This window comes from Lagenorhynchus albirostris, chromosome 14 (assembly GCF_949774975.1).
Source record: "Lagenorhynchus albirostris chromosome 14, mLagAlb1.1, whole genome shotgun sequence".
NCBI classification, from domain to species: Eukaryota; Metazoa; Chordata; class Mammalia; order Artiodactyla; family Delphinidae; genus Lagenorhynchus; species Lagenorhynchus albirostris.
Genome location: NC_083108.1, coordinates 17,436,430 through 17,464,327, shown reverse-complemented (window position 1 = coordinate 17,464,327; position 27,898 = coordinate 17,436,430). Strand labels below are relative to the sequence as shown.

Here is a 27,898-nt window from a genome sequence, read left to right as displayed (position 1 = left end):
TTCACCATTGAGAATGATGTTGGCTGGGGTTTGCTATATAGGGCCTTTATTATGTTGAGGTAAGTTCCCTCTCTATGCCTCTTTTCTGGCTTGTTTTTATCATAAATGGGTGTTGAATTTTGTCAGAAGCTTTTTCTGCATGTATTGAGATGATCATATGGTTTTTATCCTTCAGTTTCTTAATATGGTTTATCACATTGGTTGATTTCTGTATATTTAAGAATCCTTGCATTCCTGGTATAAACCCCACTTGATCATGGTGTATGCTCCTTTTAATGTGCTGCTGGATTCTGTTTGCTAGTATTTTGTTGAGGATTTTTGCATCTATGTTCATCAGAGATATTGGCCTGTAGTTTTCTTTTTTTGTGGCATCTTTGTCTGGTTTTGGTATCAGGGTGATGTGGCCTCTTAGAATGTGTTTGGGAGTGTTCCTCCGTCTGCTATATTTTGGAAGAGTTAGAGAAGGATAGGTGTTAGCTCTTCTCTAAATGTTTGATAGAATTTGCCTGTGGAGGCATCTGGTCCTGGAGTTTTGTTTGTTGGAAGATTTTTAATCACAGTTTCAATTTCAGTGCTTGTGATTGGTCTGTTTATATTTTATATTTCTTCCTGATTCAGTCTTGGAAGGTTGTGCTTTTCTAAGAATTTGTCCATTTCTTCCAGGTTGTCCATTTTATTGGCATATAGTTGCTTGTAGTAATCTCTCATGATCCTTTGTAGTTTTGAAGTGTCAGGTGTTACTCTTCCTCTTTCATTTCTAATTCTATTGATTTGAGTCTTCTCCCTTTTTTCTTGATGAGTCTGGCTAATGGTTTATCATTATTGTTTATCTTCTTAAAGAACCAGCTTTCAGTTTCATTGATCTTTGGTATCGGTTCCTTCATTTGTTTTTCATTTATTTCTGATATGATCTTTATGAATTCTTTCCTTCTGCTAATTTTGGGGTTTTTTTGTCCTTATTACTCTATTTGCTTTAGGTGTAAGTTTAGGTTGTTTATTTGAGATCTTTCTTGTTTCTTGAGGTAGGATTGTATTGCTATAAACTTCCCTCTTAGAATTGCTTTTCCTGCATCCCATAGGTTTGGGGTCGTCAAGTTTTCATTGTCATTTGTTTCTAGGTATTTTTTGATTCCCTCTTTGATTTCTTCAGTTACCTCTTGGTTATTTAGTAGTGTATTGTTTAGCCTCCATGTATTTGTATTTTTTAGTTTTTTTTCCTGTAATTGATATCTAGTCTCATAGCGTTGTGGTTGGAAAAGATACTTGATACGATTTCAATTTTCTTAAATTTACCAAGGCTTGATTTGTAACCCAGGACATGATTTATCCTAGAGAATGTTCCATGAGCACTTTTGAAGAAAGTGTAATCTGCTGTTTTTAGATGGACTGTCCTATGAATATCAATTAGGTCCATCTTGTTTAATGTGTCATTTAAAGCTTTTGTTTCCTTATTTATTTTCATTTTGGATGATCTGTCCATTGGTGAAAGTGGGGTGTTAAACTCCCCTACTATGATTGTGTTACTGTCGATTTCCCCTTTTATGGCTGTTAGCATTTGCCTTATGTATTGAGGTGTTTCTATGGTGGGTGCATAAATATTTACAATTGTTATATCTTCTTCTTGGATGGATCCCTTGGTCATTATGTAGTGGCCTTCTTTGTCTCTTGTAATAGTCTTTATTTTAAAGTCTATTTTGTCTGATATGAGAATTGCTGCTGCAGCTTTCTTTTGATTTCCATTTGCATGGAATATCTTTTTCCATCCCCTCACTTTCAGTCTGTATGTGTCCCTAGGTCTGAAGTGGGTGTCTTGTAGACAGCGTAAGTATGGGTCTTGTTTTTGCATCCATTCAGCCAGTCTGTGTCTTTTGGTTGGAGCATTTAATCCCTTTACATTTATGGTAGTTATCGATATGTATGTTTCTATTACCATTTTTTAAATTGTTTTGTTATTTTAAGTCTTTTTCTTCTCTTGTTTTACCTGCCTAGAGAAGGTCCTTTAGCATTTATTGTAGAGCTGGTTTGGTGGTGCTGAATTCTCTTAACTTTTGCTTGTCTGTAAATGTTTTAATTTCTCTGTTGAATTTGAATGAGATCCTTGCTGGGTAGAGTAATCTTGGTTGTAGGTTTTTCCCTTTCATCACTTTAAATATGTCCTGCCACTCCCTTCTGGCTTGCAGTTTCTGCTGAAAGATCAGCTGTTAACCTTATGGGGAATTCCCTTGTATGTTATTTGTTGCTTTTCCCTTGCTGCTTTTAATATTTGTTCTTTGTATTTAATTTCTGGTCGTTTGATTAATATGTGTCTTGGCATGTTTCTCCTTCGATTTATCCTGTATGGGACTGTCTGTGCTTCCTGGACTTGACTGACTATTTCCTTTCCCATGTTAGGGAAGTTTTCAACTATAATCTCTTCAAATATTTTCTCAGTCCCTTTCTTTTCTCTTCTTCTTCTGGGACCCCTATAATTCGATTGTTGGTGTGTTTAATGTTGTCCCAGAGGTCTCTGAGACTGTCCTCAATTGCTTTCATTCTTTTTTCTTCATTCTGCTCTGTGGTAGTTATTTCCACTGTTTTATCTTCCAGGTCACTTATCCATTCTTCTGCCTCAGTTATTCTGCTATTAATTCCTTCTAGAGAATTTTTCATTTCATTTACTGTGTTGTTCATCATTGTTTGTTTGCTCTTTAGTTCTCCTGGGTCCTTGTTAAGCGTTTCTTGTATTTTGTCTATTCTATTTCCAAGATTTTGGATCATCTTTACTACCATTACTCTGAATTCTTTTTCAGGTACACTGCCTATTTCCTCTTCATCTGTTTGGTCTGGTGGGTTTTTACCTTGCTCCTTCATCTGCTGCATATTTCTCTGTCTTCTCATTTTGTTTAACTTACTGTGTTTGGGGTCTCCTTTTTGCAGGGTGCAGGTTCGTAGTTCCCACTGTTTTTGGTGTCTGCCCCCAGTGGGTGAGGTTGGTTCAGTGGCTTGTGTAGGCTTCCTGATGGAGGGGACTGGTTCCTGTGTTCTAGTCGGTGGGGCTGGATCGTTTTTTTCTGATGGTCAGTGCCACATCTGGTGGTGTGTTTTGGGATGTCTGTGAACCTAGTATGATTTTAGGCAGCCTCTCTGCTAATGGGTGGGGTTGTGTTTCTCTTTTGCTAATTGTTTGGCATGGGGCATCTGGCACTGTATTTTGCTGGCCGTTGGGTGGAGCTGGGTCTTAACTTTGAGACAGAGATCTCTGGGAGAGCTCTCACTGATTGATATTACGTGGGACTGGGAGGTCTCTGTTGGTCCAATGTTCTGAACTTGACTTTCCCATCTCAGAGTCTCAGGCCTGAGCACCAAGATCCTGTCAGCCACACAGCTCAGAAGAAAAGGGAGGAAAAAGGAAAGAAAAAGAATAATAATAAAGTTTTTAAAAGTTTTTAATATAAAAATTATTTAAATGAAAAATAATAATAATTATAAAAAAAAGAAGAGAGCAACCAAACCAATAAACAAACCCACCAATGATAACAAGTGCTAAAGATTAAACTAAGATAAACATAAAAATCAGAAACAAATCAGTCACAGACAGCAAACTCCAAGTCTACAATTGTTCCTGAAGTCCACCGCCACAATTTTGGGATGACTCGTTGTCTATTCAGGTATTCCACAGGTGCAGGGTACATCAAGTTGATTGTGGAGATTTAATACACTGCTCCTGAGGCTGCTGGGAGAGATTTCCCTTTCTCTTCCTTGTTTGCACAGCTCCTGGGGTTCAGCTTTGGGTTTGGCCCCACCTCTATATGTAGGTCACCCTCTGGCATCTGTTCCCCACCCAGACAGGATGTGGTTAGAGTGGCAGCTTATTAGGGGGCTGTGGCTCACTCAGGCTGTGGTTCGGGGCGGGGCGGAAGGTGTATGGAATGCTGCCTGCAGCGGCAGCAGCCAGCTTAAAGTTGCAACAGCCCGAGGTGCGCCGTGTGTTCTTCCAGGGAAGTTGTCCCTGGCTCATGGGACCCTGGCGGTGGCGGGCTGCACAGGCTCCTGGGAGGGGAGGTGTGGAGAGTGACCTGTGCTCGCACACAGGCTTCTTGGTGGCGGCAGCAGCAGCCTTAGCGTTCATGCCCGTCTCTGGGGTCTGCGCTGGTAGCCGCGGCTCGTGCCCATCTCTGGAGCTCGTTTAGGCGGTGCTCTGAATCCCCCCTCTTGCACACCCTGAAACAATGGTTTCTTGCCTCTTTGGCAGATCCAGACCTTTTCCTGGACTCCCTCCCGGCTAGCTGTGGTGCACTAGCCCCCTTCAGGTTGTGTTCACGCAGCCAACCCCAGTCCTCTCCCTGGGATCCAACCTCCGAAGCCCGAGCCTCAGCTCCCAGCCCCCGCCCGCCCCAGCGGGTGAGCAGACAAGCCTTTCGGGCTGGTGAGTGCTGGTCGGCCCCAATCCTCTGTACGGGAATCTCTCTGCTTTGCCCTCTGCACCCCTGTTGCTGCGCTCTCCTCTGTGGCTCCAAAGTTCCCCGCCCCCCACCCACTGCCTGCCTCTGCCAGTGAAGGGGCTTCCTAGTGTGTAGAAAGTTTTCCTCCTTCACAGCTCTGTCCCAGAGGTGCAGGTCCCATCCCTATTCTTTTCTCTCTGTTTTTTCTTTTGCGCTACCCAGGTACGTGGGGAGTTTCTTGCCTTTTGGGAGGTCTGAGGTCTTCTGCCAGCATTCAGTAAGTGTTCTGTAGGAGTTGTTCCACGTGTAGATGTATTTTTGATGTATTTGTGGGGAAGAAGGTGATCTACACATCTTATTTCCTCCATCTTGAAGGTCCCATTGTTCTTGCCCCTTTCTAATCATGACAGCCTAAATGTTGATCTTTCTAAAATGAAAATCTAATCAAACCCCTCATTTGCTTAAAACTTTCCAGTTGTTCCCCATTGTCACCAGAATGAACAAACTCTTAGCATGGCATATAAGGCCCTTTGTGATCAGGCTCTAATAACCTGTGCTGTCGCGTGTCTCACTGTTATATTTCATCCACCTCATCCTCTTCCCTCTTGTCCATCGCCCCAACCTCTTCTCTTTCCACCGACGAACTTTCCAGCCATATTGAACTATGTGTAATCTGTTGGTCTGGTCGTGTTCTCTCTCATCTGATGGTCTTTAGACATGCTATTCTCTCTGCCCAGAATGTTTTCTTTCCATACTCCTCTCCTGTGAGTGACAAAGTTTTACTTAGTCTTTAGGGTTTTGTATAGAGGCCACCTTTCCCTGGAAGCCTTCTTATATCCCTAAGATTGGGTTAAGCGCACCTTTTAGGTTCTATCTTGATACCTTGTGCTTATAAATGTTCTAACATTCCTCATAATATATTCAAATTACCTGTTTGCTCACCTATATCCTGAGCTACAGTGAATTTTCCTGAGGGAAAGAACTGAGTATTGTTCTCTTGTGTTTCCCCAGCATTTAGTATAATATCAATATAACAATACTCTATAAACAGTTCCTCAGTGAATCTTTGGATAGAAAGTTTGGGACCAAATTGTGCAAAGTGTTGAGTGAATATCAGGCCAATTTGTTGAACTTCTTAATACTGCCACCAGGAGAGTCTTTTACAAAGGACTCAATCGTGATGGCAGGTGGTAGCATCCTTCTCCATCTTGGTTACTCAGTGAGGCAATATTCCCCGATTGTGCAGTAGTGGGGCACTTACATAAAATAAGTAAATATGTGCCTTTGTACAAAATTAGATTCTATCTTGAAGAGATTAAAATACCACCTTTATTGGGTACCTAAGGTTTAAGAAAAGTTCTGAGAGAGAAAACTTAAAATTCATAAAATTCCGTCACAAGATTTTTTTCTGTTAATAGAGAAGTGCTATCATTGTCTTAATTTTAGCTTTTTCATCACCTTGGCCCATATTGCAGAGCACCTATATTATATGGAGTCATACGACTTCCTAGATGTCAAGAATAACAGGAAAGTGGTAGATATTCTTGACAGTTTGAAATATCATTCTGGCAAACTGGGGCCAGGAGCTGCGTTAGAAGTGTACGTGCAGTAAAGGCAGGTCTGTTATCCATTTTAGGTCCATAATGTGTGCAAAGCACTGTGCTTGGTGGTTTGGGAGATGCAGAGTTATATGAAACATACTTCCTACCCTCAAGGAGCTAACAAACTTGCTGAGGAGAAGGGAAATGCACCAAAATGCTTATATTTAAAGATAACTTGTGAGAAGAGACACGTAGGTGCTGGCAGAAAATAGAGCATTGGATCTCTTTCTTTCAAGGGGTTTACATTGTTATGATGCAGAAAACTTGGAGCTTTACATATTATATTTACATAGCTAAGTATGAGAGTAAAATTTTCAAATACATGTATGAATGAAGTATGAATTTCTACGTGTTTTTCTCAAGGAGGCTTTCCATATCTGTGTACCTTTTTCGTTTACGGCAGGAGTTGTTAACCCAAGGTCCGTGGCCTCCTTGACATCTTTCTGCAGAATTTGGTGGATATGTATGTGTATATAGTTTCCTGAGGAAAGGACTGATGGCTTTCAACAGATTCTTTTTATTTTTATTTTTTTATCTTTTAAAAACATTCTATTAGAATCTTTAAGGATTCTGTGACTGAGAAGAAATTCAGAACCACTGTGTAGAGAGTGCGTTCACAGACTTGTCTCAGCTTTACAATATCTTTCTTTTCACCTCCATTTCAATCCATTCTCATTTAACAATTGGCTATAGCATAGCCAATGAGTAAATGCTTTTATTTGTTGAGTGAATTAAATTAAAGTTTATATGCCATGTTCTTAATTTTAAAAACAGACAAGTTCAACATGTTATTCAGAATGAGCCCTGACTGCCCTTCACTGAAAACACGCCAGTGAGGGCACCTGGCAGTACACTTCATTGTTTAATTCATTTAACACTCTGGCCCTTCATGAGTGATAGCTATTATTATCCCCATTTTACAGACAAGGAAGCTGAGACTCACTGAGTATCTTCCTAAGCCTGCCCCCTAGTAAGTTATAAAATCAGTTAATACTCTGTCTTGAATCTGAAGCCTCTGTTCCCTTTAACTAGTATGTTATACAGTAATATGATTTATAAACTGTTTTGTTTCTTCACCTCAAAAACCAAACAAACAAAAAACCCTCTTCTAAGTTGCAGTTTGTTCTTGACAATCCCTGGTGTTTTGTGTTTTTTTAATGTCAAAATGCCTTTGGCAGTAGATGAGCTTTTGTAGCTTAATGACCATTGGCTTAGGTATACAAACGGTTAGCTTGATCTTCAACATAAAGGAATACATATTAATTAAAATCTAGATCATTTCATCAGATTTAGAAGTAATATTGAGCTATTTTTAAAATTGCGTGACAAACTTACGTGAAGAATTTACCAGTACTTGACGTCATTGTCTGCTGTTGGTACACCAGAATGTGGAGGAACAAATATGCTTGTCTGGGGCAGTGGCGGTGTGGAGTGGAGACTTTTGAAAACTACACATTCTACCTTCTCCATCCCTCAAGCCTGTTGATAATCATTGCCTGTGATGCGAAGTGTTATTGATGAAGCGTTTCGCATATGAATTCTGTTAGAGGCAGAAGAAAGATGAAGAAATACCATCTTACATTATTTGGAAGCATCTTCATTTTGCAGAATGCTGAGTGGGGAGAAACATTGTTTGGAAGTTTAGAATCACTATTATGTTTTGAAATTATATACACTTATTTAAATATAGTTATTATGTAATTACAACACTTTAGAATATGGTATAAAATATTGTAGCCTAACTTATCTCTTTCAAGTACATGGCTAAACAAACCGTAAACTTGAGATCTTTTGATAGTCTTACTCTTCAAAACCCCTTGTCAGTTAAAGTAAATCCAAAGTGGTTTATATTTTGAAAATATGCTTCAAAGGAAACATCACAAAAGTAACATTACTTCATTGCTCTGCCTTTTATTTTGTAATTTTAGGTAAAGCACTGACATTTCTTCTGCTGCAGCCACCAAGCCCCAAACTTCCTCCACACAGTACGATCCGAAGAACAGCCATTGATCTGATTGGACGTGGTTTCACAGTTTGGGAGCCTTACATGGATGTGTCTGCTGTCCTGATGGGGCTTCTTGAACTTTGTGCTGATGCCGAGAAACAACTTGCCAAGTACACGCTCCATTTCAGTTCATTTGGCTTTTATTGGTTTTGCTTGTTTTGTTTTAGTAGAGGTCATTGATTACTCTTTATAAATTGCATATGGAGAAAAAATAGACAAATATCTCAATATATGAAATTTTGGAAATAGACAATGAAAGGGAGATATGTTTCTGTCATTTTAACACAATTGGGATATAGCTTTGAGCCAATGAATGATTTATCCGTGGCATAGTTTTAAATATATGTTTATTGTGCCTTGAGATATCATCAGCTAATAATAATATAAACATATCACATAGAAGGAAAATGATATATGTAGTTGCTCAAAAATGTTTTACTGATACAATACCTGGCCAGTTTGGGGAATTACTCCTTTGCACTCGTGTTAATTTTTAAACCAACTTTATTGAGGTTTCATTTGCACACAGCAGAGGATCAGCCATAAGGAGGTTGCAGTGGTCCAGGGAGGCAGGGATGAGAATAGAGGAATCCAAGGCAGTTCCTAAAATGAAACTGGGGCTGGTGGTAGAGGTTAGTATTGACTTGAGAACCCAGCCTCCTGATTCCTGGAGGGAGTCTTTTTTGTTTTGTTTTGATGGTATAATACACATCTAACGGGAAATTTACTACCGTATCCCTCTTAAAGGATACAATTCAACAACATTCTCTGCATTCACAGTTATGCAGCCATCACCACTGCACCACTGGGAACTACCTAGTTCCCAGTATCAGTCACCCCAAAGGGAAACTCCATACCCATTGAGCAGTCCCTTTCCATTCTCCCCTCCCACTGTCCCCTGACAATCAATAATCTGCTTTCTGTCTCTGTGAATTTGCCTATTCTGAATATTTCATATAAGTGGAATTATACAGTACGTGGCCTTTTGTGTCTGACTTCTTTCACTTAGCATAATGATTCCAAGGTTCATTCATGTTGCAGCATTTTTCAGTACTTTGTTTCTCTTTATAGTTGAACAATATTCCATTCTGTGGATATACCACATTTTATTTACCTATTCATCTGTTGATGGCCATGTGGCTCGCTTCCACTTTGTTTGAACACCTAGTTTTCACTTCTCTTAGGTAGATACCTAAAAGTGGAATTGCTGGGTCATGTGGTAATTCTGTGTTTAGCCTATCGAGGAACCACCAAACTGTTTTCCATAGCAGCTGCACCATTTTATATTCCTACCAGCAGTGTAGGAATTGTCTTTGCATCCTCGCCAACATTTATCTTCCGGTTTTGTTGTTGCTTTTTTAGTATAGTCATCCTAGTGAGGGTGAATTCCTAGTGGGAGGAATTCTTGAACTGTCCCATGATGCCTCTCTTAATGTACAGGCAGACCTCATTTTACTGTCCTTCACTTTATTGCGTTTCACAGATGCTGTGGGTTTTTTTTTTTTTTACAAATCAAAGGTTTATGGTAACCCTGCATTGAGCAAGTCTTTTGGCACCATTTTTCCAACAGCATTTGCTCATTCATGACTCTGTGTCTCATTTTTGTAATTCTAGCAATATTTCAAACTTTTTTATTACTATATTTGTTATGGTTGTCTGTAGTCAGTGATCTTCGATGTTATTTTTGTAATTATTGTGACTTTTTTAGCAATAAAGTATTTTTTAATTAAGGTATGTACATTGTAAAAATACTTAATGATATTGCACACTTAATAGACTACAGTATAGTATAAACATACTTTTTATATGTTTACTGGGAAGCTAAACAATTCGTGTGCATCGCTTTATTGTGATACTCGCTTTATTGCGCTGCTCTGGAACCGAACCTACAGTATCTTTGAGGTCTGCCTGTAAGTGTTATCACCTCTTTGATTTTTTCAGTGAATGGCATTTCATGCCTATCATTGATAACCTTTTAAAAAACTAGGGTTCTCTGCCCTTTTCTTCATGGTTGCCTCTCTCGTATCCCGCAGTTGCCTTATATTCTAGCGTGCTTTGGGCCTGTTGTCTTTCTGCTGGCTGCTCTATGCTCAGAAGTGGAGACCAGAGAAACAACTGAAGGCTAGACTGGAATGCTGTGACTTTGTCCACAGATTGGGCATCCCCAGCCCAAAGTCCCAAGATTGACTGGTAGGGGAAGGGGATTCATTTCAAACCTAAGCAGCTGTCCTCCCCCTTCACCTGCTTCATACTGCCACACTTCCTAAACTTCACCTCTGTGTCTCCCTAGCTATATAGCCTTCAGTAAATTACTTCACCTCTCACCTCAGTTCCATTTACAAGTTGGGGCTAATTAAATACCTACTTCATAAGATTGATGTTAAGTGAGTTTATATTTGCCAGGTGCTTAGAAGAGCACTTAGCACATGTTAAGAGATTGAATGGATGTTACCTATATTGCGGGGGGAGGGGGTATGGATGGTGATGCCATTGTCATTGTCCTAGTGTTCAACACATGGAAGAGATGCCCGTTTCTAGAATAAACACTTCCACATAGTGACAATCAGGATAGTTTCTGGATGGATACAGGTGGCCTGAAGGTTCTCGATTGACTTAAAGGATTAGGAGGGAATGTGAGCCCATGAGTTGGCAGCAGTCGTAAGAGGCTGGCCTTTGTGCAAAGCCTGGAACGTATTTTCAACCTTTTACCCTCCCCTTGGCTGCAACTGCCATGGACACCCTCCAAGGAGTCAACAGAGTGGCTTCTTTTACCTCAGCTCTCCTGGTTACCTTGAGAAGCCTTTAATATTTTTGATTGTCCAGAATTTTACTTTGACCTAATTTTATAGCCTATTTTCAAATCTGATCAAAAACAATTTCAATAGTATGCAGTCTCGTTTTGTTGCCTGGGAGAAGTAATGGGTTTCTATTTTAGACTAACCATCTAACATTTTGTTTTATTTTGTGTTTAAATAAGTTCACATGAAGCTTATATCAGCAAACATAAAGATGTGCTGTGTTTTATCTACATGGAGTATGTCCACAGACACCAATACTTTAGCTTTCAGTAGGTAATTTAAATCTTGCTATTACATCCTTTTCTGTCATGAAGATTAGTATAACTCTCTACACACAGCTCTGAATAAATGAATGTATCAGCGTGTAGCCTTGAGGAGTCCAATGTAATTTTCATCATGATAAATTGTATAATAAGCAAGAAAATGTTTGCTTATTAATCTATAACAAGATTTAGATTGAAAATGACCTGTTACATCCATGACACACTTGGTACAGGCTGCAGAAGGACTGAGATGGGGCGAGATAGAGCAGCAGGGTGACTGTGCATCTTACCCTCACAGTGCCTGTGGGGCCGCCCTTCTGTGCCCACTTCTCTGTGCACACGATAACACCGCTTGGCCGCCTTGCTGCTGACTGTCTTAAGCTTGCTTTATGGAGAAGCTTTTATGTTAGGCTTGTGCTTTTTAAAAAGAAAAAAACATAAGCAGTGTTTCCTTCTTTATTTCAATTCTTGTGAGTTTATGAAGGAGGGGGTTCAAGGTAGGGCAGCTCGCTCAGGTTGGTATCTAGTTCTGAGGAATACATGTGATAGCAGAGTTTCTCTTTCCTTCTCTCCCCTGTGTTGACATCCTCTGTCAGAGATGACTCCTGAGAGGCCTCCTGAAAAACTGTATATGGCTCAAGACTAATAGAGCATTTTCCCAGAATTAATAATGCTTTTTTTTTTTTTTTTTTTTTTGCGGTACGCGGGCCTCTCACTGTTGTGGCCTCTCCCGTTGCGGAGCACAGGCACCGGACACGCAAGCTCAGTGGCCATGGCTCACGGGCCCAGCCGCTCCGCGGCACGTGGGATCTTCCCGGACCGGGGCACGAACCCGTGTCCCCTGCATCGGCAGGCGGACTCTCAACCACTGCGCCACCAGGGAAGCCCAATAATGCTTTTATTTTAGAAATATGGCTTAGAATTTTACATCTTTGGAATCAGAATAAAACCAGCTGTTTTCCAGTGTTTTCAAACATTTTGCCCAATTTTAAACTACATTTATTAACTAAGCAAGCATCTATTGAGTAGCTAATATGTGGAAGGGACAGTGTTAGGTACTATATGTAGTGACAAACTTTCATGAAACGAAGACCCTTCATGTGACTGGCAGTCTTACAGGAAAGATAAGATCTTACAGGAAAGAAGGAGAGTAAAAGGTATGGACATTCAGAGCATGGCAGATGAACCACAGGGGTTACCCAGACAGTACCCAAGGAAGAATTTCATCTGAATCTTTCCTTTGAATGATTGTGAGGCGAGGTGGGGAAGAATAACTACGACGTGCAAAAGGACAGACGGGGAAAGCCCAGGCACACCCCAAAGAGACTGAGGGACAGCTGCACACATAGGGACGTGAAACTAAGCATTGTTTTTAGCTAATTTTATTTATTAATTTCTTGCAGAAACTAAACCCTGGGATGCTCCAGTCAAAAACTTGAACATAATTGCCTTACTCATTATCTCTGGGGAATAGAATTACGTTCAAAGAGAGGATTGTTTTTACCTTTTTCTTTATTAAAAGAGTGTAAAAATGACTATAAAAGATCATAAAACGAATCTGAGACAGGTGCTTTCTCTTGTCCAGGAAAAGGTGAGGTTCAAACCCAGGTCTCACTGACACCAAAAGCCACGCTCCCACACCTGTGCCATCTTGCATTTGAAATCTTATACCCAGAGAATTAAAGACCAACAGAGTACTAAATTCAAAACAACCTATTAAAAGGACCTAAAAGAGGTCAACTCAGAATTTTCAGCTTTTTAAAATCTATGTAATGAAATCATTTTCATCAAGAATTTTGTGCCTTCTGGAAACTAGAAGCCCATTTAAATATCAGTAAACTCCTTGACAACTTGGGCCATGTTTCGATACTATGTGTTTATTCTTATGTATTCAAACACCTGTTATATGATTTGCCTTGTTATTTGCAATAAACATTTAATAAAGTCCTAGAATTTTAGAGACAAAAGTCTTCTTCAACAGCATGCGATCCAGTGCCCTTAATATGCTATTAAGTAAAAATAAGTTGTAGAGATTAAACAACTTGTCTGAGGTTACACTAGTCCTGTGAGACCTAAGACTATCACTTAGGTCTCCCGACTCCCATTCTGCTGCTTCCATACTGCATGGTTATGTCACCCTTTATATAATGAGAGATCCACAGGTAGAATTTTACGTGAGGAATTTTTAAGTTAATGGTTATGGGCTGTTTATTCATGATGGACTGTTTAATTGAAAACGGAAGGCTGAACTTCGTTGAAATCATAGGTTAAGTCATCCCCAGCTGATTGTGAAAATAATAGAAATGTACGCAATATTATCTTTTTTAAAAATCCATGGTTTTTTAGATCAGCATGGTTATGGACATATGGATAAAATGTTAGAAACAGTAGAAAATCCTGCTTTTGTTTTATGTAAAAGTACAGAAGAATCCTTATGCTTTTGTATGTGTTGTGGTCTGTGGTTCTGATTCCATTTTCCTAGTTCATGTTGCAGACCTTTACTCTGAAAGAGAACAGTAGAGCAGGGCCGGCCAAGCTGCTGAAGGTGCCAGACTCCCTCATGCTGCTGTGACTGAGGGATGTGGATGAACTACACAGAGTCCATTGCTTTTCTGTAATATTCACAGTTGCCAAACTTTAAGGGAGAAACATACAGTCATTGGAAACCACACATGCTCTGATAACATAGATAAGCCTTATATGTTGGAAAGACTCTTTCTGGACAATATAAAATAGAGTTGGAGAGAAAAGAATTGACATTTTAACTCAGATCTCAATCATAATTTTTAGATTTGAGAGCCAGAGAGTAAAGATCACATCATACAAACACTAAGGTGCTTTAGGCTTCAATATTTAGATTATTTTTCCTATTCACATGACATTTATTTTTAATAGAAAGTTTATAATTGGGGGAAACCATTTAACTAAATGATGTTGGCATAGATTTTATTCATTGTAAATGTATACAATATATAGGAAATAGGTCTAAAAGTTATGCACTTGGAGGAATTGCCACCTTTGAGTTTAGGAAGTTAGTGCCACCTGTGACTTATCAGATTTAGGTCCCACATGACAAAGAGGAATTGCTGATTCCCTATTACATTAAAGACAGTTGTTCATTAAAGACAATTGTTAACACACCTATTTTACCAGGGAGGGGTAGAATGGAATTCCCAGATCATACGTAATTATGTATTTTCAAAATAATTTTAGTCTTTGTTTCAGATGGGCAGTGTTTTCAATGTTCTGTTACTGTTTGTCTTAGTTCACTTGGGCTGCCATAACAAAGCACCACAGACTGGGCTACTTAAACAACAGACATTTATTTTTCACAGTTCTGGAGGCTGGGAAGTTCAAGGTCAAGGTGCTGGTAAGACCTCATTCTGAGGTCTGTTCTCCTGGCTTGTAGGCTCTGCCATCTTGCTGTGTCCTAACATGACTTCTTTGTGACCAAGATTTGAAGAGAGAAGTAGATCAAGCTCTCTGGTTTCTCTCATAAGGGCACTAATCCCATCACAAGGGCCCCACCTTCATGCCCTTATCTAACTCTAATTATCTCCTAGAGGCCTGTCTCCATATACCATCACATTGAGGCTTAGGGCTTCAACATCTGAATTTTAGGGAGACACAAGCACTCAGTCCATAATCGTGTTGACTATGATTTGCAGGTTATTCTATGAAAGTTGTGTTCCCCCCACCCTGAATATTCCCTTATGGTGTTCCATAATTTGACAGATGGGTGAAGTCTGACAATTGTAGACAGTGACATTTAACTGAGGTGGTCTTACATGTAAGTTTTAAAAAGCTTTTACTGCCATGGAGTAAGGGTTAGAACAGGATTTAATGAGCAGTCAAGTAAGGATTGAGCTTGGCCTGAGTGGACTATTTTCTATTCATGGTTTTTATTTATAATATCTATCATCTCTGGTATTTCATATTGAATGTGTATACTGAAATGCTGAGTAAAACTGAGAGTGTGTCATATCATATTTTTCAGAATAAAGACTGAAACAAAGACCCACCCTATAAACCTATGTAACAGATGATCTGCTTAAGAGCCAGATAAGCAGGATCAGGTGAAAAGAGTGAGTTCTGTGTTTCCATCCAGATTCCAGAATAAGGCAGACATCCCCTTTAATTTCAAGCCTCTGATAGTATGATCCTTCCTTTTCAGTTAGAATTCCACATTAAAATATATCACACACCCAGTACACTTTTGACTTTCAAGATAACTACATGCAGAATTAGACTTTGTCTGTTGGGACCACCAGATCAATTACTTTGACTTCATTTCTTGGTCAATTCAGTCGAATAACTGGCTTAAGTGATTTTTTTTTTTTTTTTCCTGCTGCATTTGCCAGGTAACTTCATTTACCTTCATTTAACTGTTGAGCTACCACTATGTCCAAGGGCTGTACTAGGCACATTGCAGGGTGGGGGGGGGGTGGTACACAGGATTAGAAGGCATGGTCCTAACCTGTTTATTGGTTCACAGTATAAAACTAGTTCAGAATGAGGGTCAGTGCTAAGGGCCTGGAATGAACAGGTTTTGTCGTTGGTTGTTTTTGTTTCAATAGATGGTAATTGAGTGCTGTAGCAATTGCAGAATACCACGTGGGCTTCCACAAGAATTGAACAGAGGGGAGGGAGGAGAGTGTGCTAGTGGGGAAAGGGGTAGCAGAGAAGCATTAGCAAAATACTACGATTAAAAAAGGAATCGAATTTTAGGGACCAGCTTTGATATTAGTCTGGCCTCGGGAGCATGGGTGTGGAAATGACTGAGTTATAAATTAGCAAAACAAGATTATGGAGGGCCTGGAATCTCCAGCCAAGGAGTTTAAGATTTTTCTAAGCACTAGGACCCAGTGCGGTTTTTAAGCAGGTTAACCATGAAATAAAGTTGGTGCTTTGGGAAGATTACTCTGGCAGGGGTGCATTGAAGAGGCTGCAGACAGGAGAGACAAGGTTTCTCTTCTGCCCCTGTTGCCGGGGCGACTCCTTTCTGTTATCACGCTCACAGCCCACCCGCTTGTGCACTGTGGATGCTCTGACGGTCACTGCAGAGCCCTGACCTCAGAGCAAGAGCTGCTTCCACATTCTGAAGTCCTGCCCTCAGACTGCCAGACACTGATGACAGGAATCACTCAAATGCACACGTTGGTGCCTCTACAGATTGTTGGGTGGTCCAGCTTCCCAACAGCTGGAATCCAACGGGCAGCACTTTTCTATGTCTTTGGTTCGCTTCCTTCCCCATTACCCCCACTTTATCACTTTTCTTCCTATAAGAAGTTTGCCAATTTCCCCAGATTCACAAGGTCATTTGCTGAGGAGGAAGGGTAATGTGTGACTAAGCCTTTAACTTGAAACTAGTGACCTGCCATTCATTGATCTCATTTTCTTTTCACTTTGTTTCTACTTGTAAGAGGCATCTTTGGTTGAGAAGAAGCACCTGCTGTACCTGTAACTGTCAGATGCAGGGCCAGATGTCTTTGCATTTGTTATCTCGTTCAATCTTCTCATCAACCTGGTGAAGTCGGTATTTTAATATAACCATTTTACTGACATTGTGCTTATTCAGTCTAGGTGGCCACAGGGCACAGCATGAGGGCAGGGGGACAATATCCACTTGTCACTGTGGCGTGAGCCTTGGAAGTCTGTCAGCTGACCTCCCCCACCCTCAGGTGCACACACACATGCGCATATCCATGTGTATTTATTCTTTCTCTCTCTTTCTCCCCTCTGCCTCGCCTCCCCTGGCCCCTTCTTAGCATCCCACTAAACTTTTCTCCTCCATGCAAGGAACAGAGACGGGGTGAAAGAGAGGACTTAGAGGTGGGCGGTGAGTTTGCAAGGATCCTGTTTATGTGAATAAAACTCTGCTTTGCAACTGCAAGAGGTCACGACAGCACAGCTGGGAATGGGCAAGACTTACACAGACTCCAGGAGGATGCTGTAACGCCTGTCCTGTGGAAGCCAGGCCCCATCTCTTAGTGAGAAACACATCCATGAGGAGGGCACCCGGAGCCAGGAAGGGCAGCAGGGGCAACATCTTCTCTGTCCTTGTATTTCCCTTGATTCAGCCTAGCCCTGCAGGTAGCCAGGTCACCAACATACGGATGTAAGTTTCAAGTACAACAACCTTCAGGTCTGTTTCATAAGCTCGGCCATCGCCTGTCCTATACCTGCCTGTAAAGTTGGTCATTGGTACCCACATGTAAGACTTCTTTCTTTAGCTGAATTTGATCTTTTTGAGGGTTTTTGATTTCCAGTTCTGCTACTTAGTACAGTTGCTCTCTGTTCCAACTTTACCTCCATACCAGTCGATAACCGTGCGTCCTGTATCTTCACTCAATCCACTGTTGATACTGAATAAAACAGACCGGAGGTCCATGTATTACAACATACCACTAGAAAGCTCTCTCAGGGATGCAGTCTAGCCAGGCATCCAAAAGTGCTGAGTTTAGTCATGTTAACAATTCATTAATCCAATTACCCACAGCATCGTCCAGCCCCTCCCCCTTAATTTTCTCCAGAGGTCGGCTGTCCTGAGACATTACGCTGCTACCTTGGCTCTTTCTCTGGACCTGATTTCTCCCTCGTAAAATGCTGATATCACCACCTCATAGGGATGTTCTGGGCAGATGCAAGAGGACATGAAGTAGCACAGGAAAGCTCCACTTCAACCCTCTACCTACGGTTCCCATCCAGTTCTTTTTCCTCCTCTCGTGCCTCCCACATGTGGGGTGGGACGCCTTGGAAATGGCCACTCTTTCTCCCTGGCTGACTGCTTGGCAGGGATGTTGCCTAGGGGATCTTTCCAACTTCAACATCCTGTGGTTTTACTGATCTTAGGAAAGTTGATTTAGGTTTGTTCAGAATTATTCAATTAACATACCATTTTTGTTTGTTTCAGGCTTTCAATATTATCAACATCTATTCATCCACATTGATGACAGGAAACATCATAGAGTATCTGAAAAATTTAGCTTTTGAATTTTTTAAAACTTAGCTTAATAATGATCTAAAACTTTACAATAATTTTTTTTACAATAATTTTTTAAGCAATCTAGCCCAGCACTACTCACCTAGTAAACATTTCTTTTCCTGAATTCTCAATAATAAAGTTTAATCCAGAAGAGAAACTGCTCTCCTGATGAGAATCTCTGTCCAGCCCCCATTGTGTCCTGAAGGCATCAGGACCTTCCATGGGGGTGATGCGCCCACCAATGCACCTTCTGTTTATTGCTCGATATGTGTGTTCTCTCAGCTCACATCTGTCTTTTTTGCGGTAAACATGAAAGGAAAGCTCTCCATCGTCTTCTCCTCTGAGTTCCCACTTTGTGTCTACCCTCAGTTTGGAAAAGAGTAGAGACAGTTATATTATCAGACAGAGACTGAGCAATGTAAAAGTCACAAAGAAATAAGGAGAATTTTCTATAATCAATTTACCTTTTAAGAATGATGGGAATACCTATGTGATGCCTCCTTATTTTCAATTAAAAGTTAAAATAATGATTCTTAGATCGATTATAGAGATACTTGTAAACTTCCTGAAAATTTTTAGTAAATGTAATTCATTTGACACATGAAACACAAAGATTATTTAATTGGAGCAGGACAGATCTTAATATAATTTCATATGGATATTTAAATACCAAGGTTATTTAACTAGCGAGAGAAGCTATAATGGATCTCTTACTGAGTAACAAAATAGTCCCTGTACACAGTTGATGTGTGGGTCACATGCCACGTTTTAATGAAAGAAAAGTCTTAATACTTTTCACAGTAGTCTATATAAAATAATAGGAAGCTTACAAACAGAAGAATATTATCATTTTTATGTTTTAGGAGTGGCAAAGGAAAATATAGCAGCACTATCCTATCATGACATCCTCTCACTCTAGAAAGATTTATTTCATCATGTACATATTCTTGTATATAGCCTGGACCATGTCATGTGTATGTTCTTTATAGAGAGAGAGTAAGTATCAGTTAATAGAATTTTTTGCAACAATACTGAATACCTACTGGCAGAAAATGCTGATTAGATTGGTTCTGAAAGTATTGAGTGTAGGGTAAACTAGCGCTACTGAGGGTATTTCAAACTAAAAATAATATATAAGCTAAAAATAATTTTGTGATTTTCAGTTCTTCGGTAATTTTATGGACAAGAGTGAGTTTTGCTTCCTCTCAGATATAGGCCTTAAATACAGCCTTTCAACTTGGCCTTATAAACAAATTTTTACCTTTAAGTTTTTTAAGGAAAAAAATTGAAAATGCTCTGCACAATATTCTTTCTTGCCTTATTCGGAGCTATGTGATACGTATTCAGTACTAGTTCTTGATAATTTGTTAACAAGGCGTTTTTAACACTTTGGACAGATGCACATACTGTTTTCAATCTTCACGGTTAATTATTCGATTTTGTATTTGATGCCAGAACACCCTGACTCCTAATCACTGCTCATTGTTGCAAGTCCATTATATTCTAACTGTTTGAGTGCTCCCATTGACCTTGAACTGACATTATAAGCTGTGTCTAATCTTTTCAGTCTATATTTCTAATGCTTCTTTTCTTTCTTCCTTTTTTTCTGATCCCTGTTTAGCATCACAATGGGGCTGCCTCTGAGCCCTGCAGCCGACTCTGCCCGCTCCTCGAGGCATGCCCTGTCTCTCATTGCCACGGCCAGACCACCCGCCTTCATCACGACTATAGCCAAAGAGGTGAGAGGAACTTCTCAGTGTGCTCCATCTTCGCAGTTAGAGGAATTATCTCATATTGTGAGCCGAGGGTCCGTATCTATAGATAACCCTTACAGTTTGTTCTAGAACAATGCAAGTTAATAATTTAGGGCTGGGATGAATACGTATGTACCTGTGTGCATGCACACAGAATTCCACGGCAGTGCATTCATTACTTGTGCTTTTGTAGTCATTTCTGTTCTCAACGTTAATTCACTTGTAAATATTTGTATTTACAGTAATTTCTCAATCTGAAATATAGCAGGCTTGTTCAAGTTAAAATATATTAAAGGTATCCACATTTTACAAGTGTAAGTATCTACCTATAATCAAAACAAAACTTATTTAACACTGGCTCTCCAACTGTAAACAAAAATGTAAGTCATAAACTTGCTAATTGTTTTTCCTATTACATATCACAGATAAAGACTTGAATGCCAATTGATTCCCGAATTCTCAGTGCTCTAATTGCCCACATCTAACTGAAAAACTAGTAAAGAACAATGAACCAATTATAAGGTCTTTCCTATAGGTCTTAGTAGTGGGAGAAAAGGCAAGGAAGATAAACGCCTAAATTTTCTTTAAAGGTTTGTTCCATTTTAGCATGAATAATGTGCAGACTCAGTGTCCGTGGGGTATGGGCTCTGCCTGAGTTGTTTTTCCTGTAGCTAAGATGAATTTTTAAAATACTAAATAAATACCTCTGAGTCTGCCCTGATAACCTACAACCTACTGGGCCTATGTCTGCCCCAGAGCCATCCTTAATCGGCATGCAGCAAATATTTGTGACATGAATGTAGCCAGAAGGGAGGAAAGAAGGGCCTAATAGCAGATTGTATGGGTTTATATGAGGCAGTGGGACTTTGAATTCACACCTAAAATAGATTTGCAGACTAAGGGGCTATGTTTTTCTAATAGTGCATAGTGGTGCACTGAGAGTCCACTGTGTTTAAAATATACATATGTATATGTCTATATTTTATAGATAGTATAGATTTTTATAAAGTATATGTATGTATAAATGAACAGATTTATTAGACGTGGGGTTTTTTTTTTTTACCAGTTTTTCATATCAGTGGAATATACAGAGATACTAATATTGAATATACTGTATAAGCCTTACATTAGTCTGATACAGATACAGGTCTTATAAAGGCCAGGCATTAAATTGCCTCTTTAAAGAGATAAACAAGTATTTTATATTAATTGTGTTTTTAAACTTAATTTTCACCATTTACATATGAGTATTTTTAAATGAACTGTTAGAATAGCCATGCTTGGGGTTTGTTCTACTCCAGCATTTGACTAGAAAGGTAATTTTTAAATATTTTAATGTTAATGGTCTAACTAATTGCCAATGATTCCCACATTCTTCGTGTTCTAACTAATATTTTAATGTAATAGTCCACATTTATTACCTTTTAAAAAAAAGTTTTCCACTTCACTTAGAGGTTTAGAGTAAAATACTGAAGTATTTCTCACCATGACAGCTGTCCCTAACCCCATCCCCATGCCCACTCCTGCATGGCTGACCCAGGGCCTGTTAATGCTGTTTCTCCTTTGAACTGTTAAGACTTACAGTTTGTACAAGGAAGCAAAATCACACTGAACTTACATTACAGTTGACCCTTGAACAACATGGGTTTGAACTGCGCAGGTCCACTTATATGTGAATTTTTTTCAGTAGTAAATACTACAGGACTGAACATTCTTGTGGATGGTTGAATCCTTGGACACAGAGGGCCAACTGTAAGATGTACACGGATTTTCAACTCCGTGGAGGGTTGGCGCCCCTAACTCCCAGCATTGTTCAAGGGTCAGCTGTGTTTACACAGTGTTCATTATTTTTGGAGGTATGTTTTTTTTTAATTTCCCAACTTGATTATAAAGCACCTAGAATGGTGCCTGGGACACAGTAAGTGCTATGTAAGCATCATTTACCATTATTACTTGAGAACAAGAATCATGTCTTATACGCGCTGGTGTCTCCTAACTGCTACCCACCTCAATGCTGAATATACAAGATTCACGAACCTTCTGTTTGTCCCTTTTTAAAATGTCATGGTGATATTGTATTAAAGTCTCATATAATGCCCAAGAACTAGGATTCTATTAGGGAATACATACTGAGTGTTTATTGTACTAAGTACTTTCTTTGTAATTAAAAGTGTTTCGTGACTAACCCCAGGACATTTGTTTTTGTTGATTTTTTTTTCTGTTGTATTAGTAAGTGAAAAACCAGTGGCTAGAAATGTAAAAGTCTATCAAGTGTCGACCATATCTGCAACATGGAAATATTTTTCTAGGTGCACAGACATACTGCTCTTGCAGCAAATACCCAATCCCAGCAGAACATGCACACCACAACTCTTGCCCGAGCTAAAGGGGAAATTCTGAGAGTCATTGAAATTCTTATTGAAAAGATGCCCACGGATGTCGTGGATCTTCTCGTGGAGGTAAGAATATTCTGTTTTAAATGATATCAGTACATCCACAGCTAAATTAAATATTCTAGTGTAGTAATATAAATCAGCATCTTTATTTCCAGCACCTCTAAAAGAAAGAAAGAGATGACTAAAATGAATGAACTTTTGTATCATTTCTGGAGACTTGATTTAAATTTCCTCAAAAATCAAAATGATTGCTATGTCCATTTACCATTCACATGGAATGGACGGTATTAGAGCAGTTTTTAAAGGTTATAGTCTCTTCCGTATCTTTCACTATAAGTAAAACAGAATATAGAGTGTGCTTGAATAAAAGCTACCTATCCTGTACATAAATAGGAATTGCCTTTCAAGTAAACAAGTCTGGTTTCTTTATTTTACTGTGTGCTGTCTTTAAAAAATGGTTTTCACAGGTAAGAGAAAGGATGGCCTATAGTATAAAGTAAGTACACTGTAATTTTAGTAAATATACTGTAGTTTTAAAGTAAATATCAAAATCAAACTATGTAGAATTTTAATGCAAATGAGGCCTAAGTTAATAATTTAAATTATGGAAAATTAAGTATTTGAAACTAATTTTAGATTTGTGTCTTTTCTGTAAAGGTTATGGACATCATTATGTACTGCCTTGAAGGATCTTTAGTTAAAAAGAAAGGTCTTCAGGAATGTTTCCCAGCCATCTGCAGGTAAAGAAGCCTTCAATAGCATGCAAAATAAATAATTTTTAGTAACAAATAATTTAAAACAATTTTTTGAGCAGGACGACTTGTAGTTGTGCCCAATTAGAATTCCAATTATGAATTAATATCTGCTTACTTTCTAAAACAATTTAAGCACCTTATATTTAGTCAAAAACACAACTATAATAAAACCACTGTTTGAAATTGTGTTGTGAAGAGGTTTTCTCAAAACCTAAAAAAAATGAGTAAGAGATAGCATCTATTAAATATGTCTGTATTCTTATATCCATTACTCAAATTAGCTTTTACATTACAAAAGAGAGAGTTAGGAAGCTATAACTTAGAGGAGGAAGATATACTTTTCAGCCAATAGAAACCTTTATGCCAACTTTTTGCTGGTAAATTTTATTTTTGATATAAAGGCCAGCATTTGCATATTGTCCTACTAAGTATAGGTGTTTTCCCTCTGAGAAAACAGGCCAAGAGCAGTTCAAAGAAGTCAAGAACAGTTAAAACTTTTATAAACAATGTTGTATATGTGAAGTATAACTCTAATAATTTGTATGTGTAGAGCATTTAATTATTATGAAGTGAAGATTTTTTAAATGTCGAAATGTAGTCACCTTATGTTTATTTTTCTCTTAAAGTAGTTTTTGGCTCTCAGAATGTTTATAGCTTGAGGTACATTTTGTTTAAAAAAATGTTTTTTAATATATTTATTTATTTTTGGCTGCGTTGGGCCTTCGTTGCTGCACGCAGGCTTTCTCTAGTTGCGGCGAGCGGGAGCTGCTCGTTGCAGTGCGTGGGCATCTCGTTGCGGTGGCTTCTCTTGCTGTGGAGCACAGGTTCTAGGCACCCAGGCTTCAGTAGTTGTGGCACGTGGGCTCAGTAGTTGTAGCTCGCCGGCTCTAGAGCGCAGGCTCAGTAGTTGTGGCGCACGGACTTAGTTGCTCCGCAGCATGTGGGATCTTCCCGTACCAGGGCTCGAACCCATGTCCCCTGCATTGGCAGGTGGATTCTTAACACTGCGCCACCAGGGAGGTCCCTAAAAATTTTTTTACCTCCATGTGTTCAGTAGAAAGAGTGTTAAAGTCTGTTGAAGATAATTGTTTTTGTAGAAAACAGAGCAACCAGTTAGTCATAGTTACATAACATTTTTCTTTTTAAGACAAGCTCAATGCTATCCTTACTTGTTTGCTTGGTTCTGTGAGTATATTGTAGTGGAAGGCTTTATTTCAGATAAGTTTCCTGAAAGCAGTGGCGTTACACTATGCATCTTTATGCCTTTTGTATTTCCTGGCATTTCAAAAATATTTGCTGAATTAATTGTACTCTGCGTCTTCCCATATCTTTCGTCATATTTACAGTAGGTTTTACATCCTAGTTTCTTCATTTTGCTGTTTCTGATTTATACCATCCGGAAGTTAAATCAAGAACACATAGAAAAAGATTATGCTGTAGTATACATGTGTACAGATATTTTCTTGTGATATAGAGTAGGCATGTTAGGATACAGTAATTTTTTAACATCATGCCGCATTAATTCTGGTTTGTGTTCTTTTCATTAAAAATTATATATATTAAATGCTTTTGTATAATTAACTGATGTTAAAAATACATGTAGTTGTTATATTCCCAGTCGATTATTCTCTAAGGAAATGTCTATGCAAAAATGGACATTTATCTGTCACTTAGTGGAGGTGAGGAAGCAGTTTCATTAGGGATTATCTTACTGAAGGTTAGCAAAGCATTGCTTACAGCAGTCACTGCTGTGTAAATAACTCCCCTGGAGCTAACGTGAGGGAATTGTTCGACATGTAAAGGGCCTACCTTTGCCCTTGCTGGAAGCCTGACTTCTCCCCAGTTCCTTCAGTCACCTTACTTTCTGCACATCCACTTTGGTTTGCTCTTGTTTAATCACTGGAGAGCAAGGTTTCTGCTTGAATGCTAAGGCGGCAGGTGTCTAAATGGAATGCTCGGTACCAGTTCTTTTCTGATTTGGCAGAAAGCAATTGTATTTTGTTTGTTAATTTAATAATATTTATTGAACATCTACTGTGTATCAAGTGCTCACTGGGCTCTGGGGGTGCAATGATGAATGAGATGATGTCCTCAAGGAGCACAGTGTCTAATAGGGCAGGTAATTATTTTTTGTTTTGTTTTGTTTTGTTGTTTGTTTGTTTATACTGCAGGTTCTTATTAGTCATCAATTTTATACACATCAGTGTATACATTGTCAATCCCAATCGCCCAATTCAGCACACACCCCCAGCCCCCCGTGGTTTTCCCCCCTTGGGGTCCATACGTTTGTTCTCTACATCTGTGTAGGGCAGGTAATTATAAAGATAAGTAACGCCAGGGTGCTGTGTTATGTGCTGGGAGAGAATTACGTATGAGGGACAGGGTTGGGCAATAAATGTAGTGCTTAACTCTGGATATGGGAGGCTTAGAGAGTTCACAGAAGAGGAATAATAATAATAATAATAATAATAATAATAATGGAGTCTTGGAAAGTTTCACAAAGGAGAAGGCAGACTAATAATAATAATTTCCTTTTACTAAAGGAGAAAAGTACTTTAATAAAAGTGGCTGCCAAACGGAAGAAGGATTTGCCCTCCACAGGGGTTTGGGGGGTGGTGGTAGGAGTGGTGGTGGGTTCTGGGAAAGCTTCACTGAAGAGTTGATGGGGTGAGCTTTGCAGAATAAGTAAGTGTGTGCCATCTGGAATTGCAGAAAGAATCATACTGACCAGTGTTTGGAGGTACAAAAGTATACAGTGAGTTTGGCAAATGCTCTGTGGTAGTGGCTGGAATGTAGGTAGGATGGAAGTCTAGCATAGGGCCACAGGATAGGGCTTTGAGTTCCATACACAGAAATTTGGTTATTATTCTGCAAGCAGTGGCGAGTCAGCAGAGTTGAGCAAACACGTGTAATTCTCTTTCTAGAACATAATTGATAAGATATAATCTCATGAAACATAGGATTTATAACAAGTAGTTATAAATTGAGGTAGTTAACTACCTCTTATTAAATTGTATTCGATATTATTAGAGCTGTGAAGATATAAGCCATAAAAAGTCAGTGCATAAACTTAGAAAGATGAATAACAATGTAAGGCTTGTACTAAATTAGTTGGAACAGATCATGGAGGACTTCATGGAGGACTTCAGAGAACACTAAGCTTAGGTGGGACCTCCAAAGTTTTACAGGGCGATGCCATGCTACTTATTTAGGCTGATTTGTACTAGATTGATAAATGAACAACAACAAACATATTAACATATCAACAGAAGTAAAACTTATTTTATTGAAAACCTGCCATGTTTGTACCATTGTACGTGCCTTACAGCACTTATTTGCCCTCTACTTATAAATAAATGCCTTTCACTAAATATGAAACTCTAGTCAAAGTCAGTGATGTGAATATCTGTGGTCCAGTCAGGTGAAATTTGTTTTTAAAATCTTTATATAATGTTGTATTCTTTTAGTTTGTTTGTTTGTTTTCTTCTTTCCTTTGCCCTTTCTTAAAGATGCTGTGGGTTTTAGCTTAGGCTAACCTCTATAATGTTGCTACATACCAATATTCAGTTCTTATGGTTGGTAGGTCATAAAAAACTATAAAACTTCATTTACTATTTTTTTTTTAACGAGATGATATTTGTCAAAGCACCTAGCAGAATACTTGTGACTTAGGTATTCAGAGAATATTAGTTTCCGGGGAGGGGGGTCTCTCCATCTGAGCAATAATGTGAAAACCCAAAATTTGTGTAAGAAATTAGTTAATATTTATTTTAAAGAATTTTATATGCATAAAAACTATAGGATGGCATTATTATCATTTTCATATATGTAAAAAAATTGGTTTACTTCCCAAAATATTAAATAAATTTTAGTCAATGTTATAAAGATGCTCTTCACATCTAAAGTTGTATTAATTCAATTAAGAACTATTCTAGTATCCTGAAGTCATTGAATATTTAAAAATCAAAAGTACTCTCATTTGGGTTATACATAAATTTCTCTATTTTCTGAGTACCAAGATGAAGTAGCATCGTCAAATGTGGAATGATCCTAAGATTGGTTTTCTTGTTTTTTAGATTTGTTTTGTTTTATAACCTTGACAAGTAGGCTTGTGATTCTGATATGCATCTGGGTTCAGAATTTTAAAACTTGAACGTGGTAATTTCTCTAAGATTTTCTTTACTGTTAGTAACTTGGCAGTTATTTTTCAGATTGTATTTAAAATTTCCACTTTATTGGTGCTATGAAAGTCTTGGCTTTAAGCTTAGGCTGACTTCTGTATTGTATGTTGCTACATACCAATAGTCAGTTTATTCAGGTTTGTTTGTTTATTCATTCATTTATTCAGGTTTATTAATGATTAAATGACTTAATATACAATTTAATGAGTGGTGAATCCATCCACTGAAGTATGTTGTTAAGTAAATTTCTTTGTCCTCTGACACATTTACTCAAAACATATTTAAGTTTAAGCTACAAATTGTAAGTACAATGAAAGAAAGAAGGATTGATACAGAAAGTTTGATTTGTCTAAGTTTGTTCATATAATATTTTTCCGTCAGTTGTTAAAGCTTCTTGTGATATCTCCTGCTTGAAAACAGAAATGGATTAGAACACATGCCAGTAAAATTTGATATAATTCTGTCTTCTTACTGACCCAAAACTCACTTGTTGATATTAAAATATGAGGTTATAGACCGCAGAAATGAATAATTTGCCAGGCTTGAGCCTTATGTTTGTATCTAAACTTCTTAGCATCCAGTGTGCCAAGAGGGTAGACCATCTATACCTAAGTCACAATGTTCAGATGATAGAAATAGAGCAGTTGTTCAAGAGGAACATACCTGTTTGTAGGACTGAGATCAACGTGGAACTGAGAGTCCTCAGAAGAATTTCCATCTGCGGAGCAGGTGGTTGAAT

The 27,898-nt window shown here is 38.7% G+C and overlaps 1 protein-coding gene across 1 annotated transcript in view; it reads left to right on the top strand.

Moving 5' to 3' along the window:
• The window catches only part of WDR7 (WD repeat domain 7), a 374,300-nt gene that overhangs the window by 246,623 nt on the left and 99,779 nt on the right, over positions 1-27,898 (top strand). Inside the window, exons 23-26 of the mRNA XM_060120872.1 lie at positions 7,951-8,137; positions 19,695-19,812; positions 22,137-22,286; positions 22,881-22,963. Coding sequence (XP_059976855.1) covers positions 7,951-8,137; positions 19,695-19,812; positions 22,137-22,286; positions 22,881-22,963 — 538 coding nt within the window. The remainder of the gene's footprint in view (positions 1-7,950; positions 8,138-19,694; positions 19,813-22,136; positions 22,287-22,880; positions 22,964-27,898) is intronic.